The sequence below is a fragment of the Oryza glaberrima genome, chromosome 11, assembly GCF_000147395.1.
Source record: "Oryza glaberrima chromosome 11, OglaRS2, whole genome shotgun sequence".
NCBI classification, from domain to species: Eukaryota; Viridiplantae; Streptophyta; class Magnoliopsida; order Poales; family Poaceae; genus Oryza; species Oryza glaberrima.
In genome coordinates this window covers 17,769,557-17,774,855 of record NC_068336.1, presented here as the reverse complement: position 1 = coordinate 17,774,855, position 5,299 = coordinate 17,769,557, and the positions used below count along the sequence as shown (strand labels likewise).

General features: G+C 40.9%; 1 protein-coding gene across 1 annotated transcript; it reads right to left on the bottom strand.

The window, feature by feature from the left end:
• Positions 1-479: 479 nt before the first annotated feature.
• LOC127755523 (serine carboxypeptidase-like 45) lies at positions 480-4,234 on the bottom strand. The gene is made up of 10 exons (XM_052281203.1): positions 3,727-4,234; positions 3,254-3,355; positions 3,016-3,111; positions 2,622-2,714; positions 2,424-2,503; positions 2,053-2,334; positions 1,822-1,949; positions 1,626-1,718; positions 1,019-1,136; positions 480-930 (listed from the first exon to the last, which is right to left on the bottom strand). The coding sequence occupies exons 1-10, from the start codon at positions 3,998-4,000 to the stop codon at positions 778-780; spliced, it is 1,419 nt and encodes a 472-aa protein (XP_052137163.1). The 5' UTR covers positions 4,001-4,234; the 3' UTR covers positions 480-777.
• Positions 4,235-5,299: the final 1,065 nt, after the last annotated feature.

Genomic DNA, 5,299 nt, shown 5'->3' with positions numbered 1-5,299 from the left:
AGTTCATCACATGCTCACTTTTGGTTCTATTCTCTTCTTCTCCTTACTATCCTTTCCATGGGAACAATCTTCAGTACCATTGGATCCAATCCACCGATGAACAGATGATCTGGAAGGCACTCGTTGCCAATGTGCCGCGAGGAGTTTCGAATGCGTCTGAACTTTGAACCCAACATGAATCGAGGGGAGCTCTCATGGTGTCTGTCACCCAGCATCCAGCAGCTGCCTGGATAATTGCACTGCAATTGTCACAGCTCACAGCTCCTGGAGCTAGTTTGATCTGAGTTCATGCTGAAAGATATCTCGACACGCTTTCTTCGCAAGGCAAACGTTGCTATCGATTACATCATCGGTGAGATCTGGTTATCATTTCAGAAAGTTCAGTCAGATTGTTACAGCTTGATCAGGTTCTTCTTCACTCTGAATGTCCCAAGAACATGCAGGACTGCATATGCAGCACCAGTAGTAGATGATCATAATTTACATGCAAGAACACGCGTCAAAATTTTTCTTTCAACTTACTTTAGACAATTGCCAAGCCTTGGAACTAATACAGAAGAGAAAAAGAGGGGAACAAATACCTTGAGAGATCGAACAAATGATTGCCCTTATCGCGGCTTTATACTAGCAGCAGGAGGCAAATGCAGCAAACAACTTTCTTACAGAGCTAACCAAATTAACCCCTTGCAGAAGCATGAAACAAAAGAACTCTAATCAATTCTCCCAGCAATGCACTTCCATTGCATTGCAATTTCAAAAACAGCTTCTTCTCTTCTATCATGAGAAGGTTTCTGGCAGAGGCCTTCCCTGAAGGAATGCCCTGAAGAGCACGAGAGACCGCTCGGGCTGCGAGAACGGCGCCTCGTGGGAGGCCCCTCTGATGGTGGCAAAGGACAGCATGTCTCCATAAACCTGAGTCCATCCACCAACCTGCAATTGTTGACAAAACATTCAGTTCATGGAATGCCATCTTGGTGCCAAGTTTGCAACAATGTATGACATGCTTTTGAGCTCTCACCTGCTGCCCTTCAAACCAAACCCGGTACGGGACCGACGTCTTGAGGCCCAAATCGCGCGCCAAGTTCTGCACAAGCGTCCTGCTCCCGGTTAGCGGGATCACCGAGTCTTGATCACCGCTGCAATTATGAAGGAAACAATGCTAATTATGCTACATGTTACATCAAACCATGCTTGAGCTTTCATACATCATGTATCCCCCAAAGTTGAGAGGACCCTCAAAAAAGGGAAAGGTTCAGGTACAAATATGCATCATGCTGAAGATGCAAAAGTACAATGTTCTAAAACCTTATGTAAAGTGCTAAGTCCATAGATTAGCTTTCTCCTTTTGTTTCCCTTCCTTTTTCACATGAAAAGTGGTATATGTCAAGTAACCCAATAGTGTTAATGCTGAGGGTTCTTGAGCTTTTTGTCTCCATAAATTTCAGAGGACCCACATACAAAGTTCAGACAATTTTATACCATGCTAAAGGTAGTAGTAGCAAAGTACAGAGGCTTAGACCTTTGTACTTGGATATAGTCAAGCGTTAATTTTTATCAGGAGATTCCTAAACTTTGCGATTCATACGAGAAAAGAGATATGCTTTGAATCTGTATCCTTTTTATACCTGTAAACTAGCACCCGGATGCCAGACTTTACAAGTGATCCCACTATGTTAATGGTTGGAATCTGCAAATTGAGTAGCTCATACTCAAGAACACTGTAACAAAAAAAATAGCAAACAGGTGTTAGGTGCATCAAACACATGGCACAAAGTAATCTGAATAAGCAGACTTATATTCAGTTCTATAACAGTTAATTACCTGCTGCAAACTGCCCAATTCTTTACACCGATGAGCTTCGCATGGAGTGCTTCCTGCACATCCTTCCGGTTCAGGTAGTTCACCGTCTCGTCCTCGACGCAAACATCAATTCGCTGTCCTACTTGTTGCTGCACAACAAGAAGAAAAAAAATCATTCAGTTTCAGATATGACATGGCTAACCAGTGTAACTGAATTTGTTCAGTTTGTGAAAAATGAGCAATTGATCATACATGAGGAGTGAGGATCTTGGACTGAGAGAGGACTGATGACAGGCAGACATCCAATGTGACATCGTATTTGTCGACGAATCGGCTAGTCTCCCTTGTCACTTGGTTCATCACCCTTGCGCAAAGTGGGGTAAGCGACCCGCCATAGTACTCGGTGACATAGCGAGAATAGTTGCAAACTGAGGTGAAAATTCTGTATGTTGAGTCTGAAATCAGCCCATGGGACCAGAAGTACTCTGCCCTTGAGTTGAAGTCAGTGGTGAATTCAAGAACAGGATTGCCCAGCTGTCCAAAATAAAGATTGAAATAGTATTCAGAAAATGAATCACTGAGCAATGTGAATTTGCTTATGTCATCAGTTTCAGTTTGCTTACAGCAATCCCTTTGAGGTTGAAGATCTTGTTCTTCTTGTTAAATTCCACCATGACATCAGCAAGTTGTGGAATGTAATGCCCTGATACATGCCAAGAAACAAAATCATGGTACATCAAGATCTGCCTTGTTGACTATTATTAAAAAATCATAAATTTAATGCAGAAAAAGGATAGTAAAATGAAACTGTATATACATGCCTGCATAGCTTTCTCCAGAAATGTACAGTTCTCTGCCTTTGTACTGTGGGAACTTTTCAAGCCACCTTTGCAAGAACACCATATTGTCCATTGCTTCATTCATTCAGAAAAAGCAAAGTCAGAACCATTAATCACTTGCAACCAACAACATCAACCATAGCAAAAGCTGTATTGCATAATGTCGTGCAAAGAACATTAATTCTTAAAGACCGATATAAATGCAAATAAATAAGAATACAACTGCTAATGAAGCAGTAAGAATATTCTCTTCCTACAATAACTTCTGCACAGGGATGCAGTACTGAAAAATAACAGAATCAAAAACAGAGACAAAGAACACAAAAACAGAGAAGAGAGACCATAAACTTAGGTAAAAGTAAAATAAAATCAGTACCTGTCATCTTATCATCCACACCCTGGTAGTATGCAGCATCAGCAGAGTAGGAGTAACCAACACCAGCTGGTGTCTCCAGGTAGATCACATTGGCCTCTGCAGAGTAACAGCACCACCACCAAAACAGTTAAAACATGTTCAGCTTTCTTGATCCAGCAAAAGGTTCAAGAAATAGGAATTGGCATGCAAAGCCACAAACAAAAGGTAAGTGAGGTAGCACTCATGGTCTCACACACACCTTTGTTCCAACTGTACTCATTCTTCACTAGCACCTGCCCACTTGGCCTGAATGGGCCATTCTCTGAGAAAGCTCCAACACCAAGTGAAGAACAGCCAGGACCTGCAAATAAACATTTTGGATCAGAGCAATTTTAAGAAACCATCAAAATTTACAGAGAAATGGGTAAAAAATTGGGTCAAGGATTTCAATGAAGAAACAAGTCAAAAGGAACAAATTTAGCAAAAACATTCTCAAAAACCCACAAGATGAGTGAGTTGTGGCTAAGAAAATTTCAAAGAACAAATTTGGAAAGAAAAAAGAAAGAAAGAAAGGAAACCAAGATAGAAACTGAAGGCTGAAAAACTTAGTTCAGTAAAGCAAGAAACAGAAAGAAAATTAAAAACCAGGAAGACCAAGAAGAAGAAACTGCACCCAAGAAGAGCAAACTCCACATTCTGATTCAGCAATCCAAGAATACTAGAAGAACTCACCTCCATTGAGCCAGAGCACAAGGGGCTTTGTGGCAGGATCAAGCTCAGCCTCCACAAAGTAGTAGAAGAGAGCCCTCTGGCCCTTGTCATCCACACCAACGTAGCCAGCATACTGCCCAAAGCTCACCTCAGGCTGCCCTGGTAGCCTCTCGATCCTGTCTCCTCCATTGCAAGAACCCAGATGGAGCAATGCAGCAATTAGTAGCATCTGGAGTACTGGTGCTGCAACCACAATGGCCAATGGCCTCCTGTTGGAGCTCACCAGAGCCTGCATTGTCTTCAAGAAAGTGATAGAGAAAGAGAGATGAAGAACTAGAGCTTAGAGCAAGAGAGATTGGGTGGTGAGGAGGCAAGAGTCAAGTGTGCTCTTTTGCATTGAGAGGAGAGCACAGGAGGAAGAGAGGTAAAAAAAAAAAAATCTTCAAAAGATGAATGATTCAGTGGAGTGTTGGAGAGTGGCACTAGCAGTGGTAGTAGCAGATACAGATGCAGCAAGGCAAGGCCTTTTCTTTGCTTGGAGAGCATGTGGCTGCATTAGAATATATATAGGGGAGGAAAAGAGAATAAAAGGTACATTTTGTTGGACTATTGGGTTTGTCTGACAATGCTCCATTAATTATGCACCTTATCAGGATCAGGTTTGGAGATAAATACAGTAGTTAACTGCTCCTGAAAGTCAGTTTGTTCCTACAGCCACTCAAAGCATGCATGACAAGATTCAGAAAACTTAGATGGTCATTGGCAGTTGGCAGCCTTCATATGCAGTGCAAAACAGCAAATGCAAAGTTAAGTAGTACATATGAACATTAGCATTTCAGATCACATTGTTCATGCCTTCATGGGTGCATTTTGTGAACAAAGCAGTACTACCAAAAAAAAAAACTTTTCTGTTCCTTTTGAGCTTCTCTCTGTTGCACTGAGTATTATGAAAGGATAAAGATCTAGCAATGTGCTAAAAAAACATAGGCAACATGTGAATAATTTGGACAAACAAGACACTGACAAAACAGTAGGTACACTCAATTTAATTACATAGGATTCAAAATTAGCCTTTTATTTTATTTGGAATGCCTAAGGTGGAGTATACTATTAGATATACCTCACCAAGTAAAGGTCAACCATATAGGAGTATGCACATGAAAATCTCTTCATTTTTGGAACCTTTTTATGCAGTACTATTAGAGATCAATGAACATGCTCACATCTGTCTACACATTGATCCACTCAGTGATGCAATTTTATACTAATTCACATTGGAAAAAATGAACAGGAAATGCTTAGTTTAGTGGGTCACATGATGAGAGAGAGAGAGAGAAAGAGAGGAGAGGAGAGGGACAAGATGGACCCATGGAGCAAAAGCCTTTGCTGCATTACAGAAAGTAGGCTTTTTAGCTAGGGCTTCCACAGTATCACTCTTATTTTTAATATATACATATATAGTCCTGTATTGTGCAGAAATGGTGGACATTGTTGCTTACTTCACATTATCATTTTTAGTTTTTTTAAGATAAAGGAAGTTTTTATTCATCTCAGCTAATTACAGCTACTCCCTCCGTCCCAAAATATAACAATT

Coding starts and splice junctions, on each gene's coding strand:
- LOC127755523 (XM_052281203.1), bottom strand. CDS start 4,000: ATGCAGGCTCTGGTGAGCTCCAACAGGAGGCCATTGGCCATTGTGGTT. Junction 1,719..1,821: donor AATTGGGCAGTTTGCAGCAG/GTAATTAACTGT, acceptor TTTTTGTTACAG/TGTTCTTGAGTATGAGCTAC. Junction 1,137..1,625: donor ATCCGGGTGCTAGTTTACAG/GTATAAAAAGGA, acceptor TCATAATTGCAG/CGGTGATCAAGACTCGGTGA.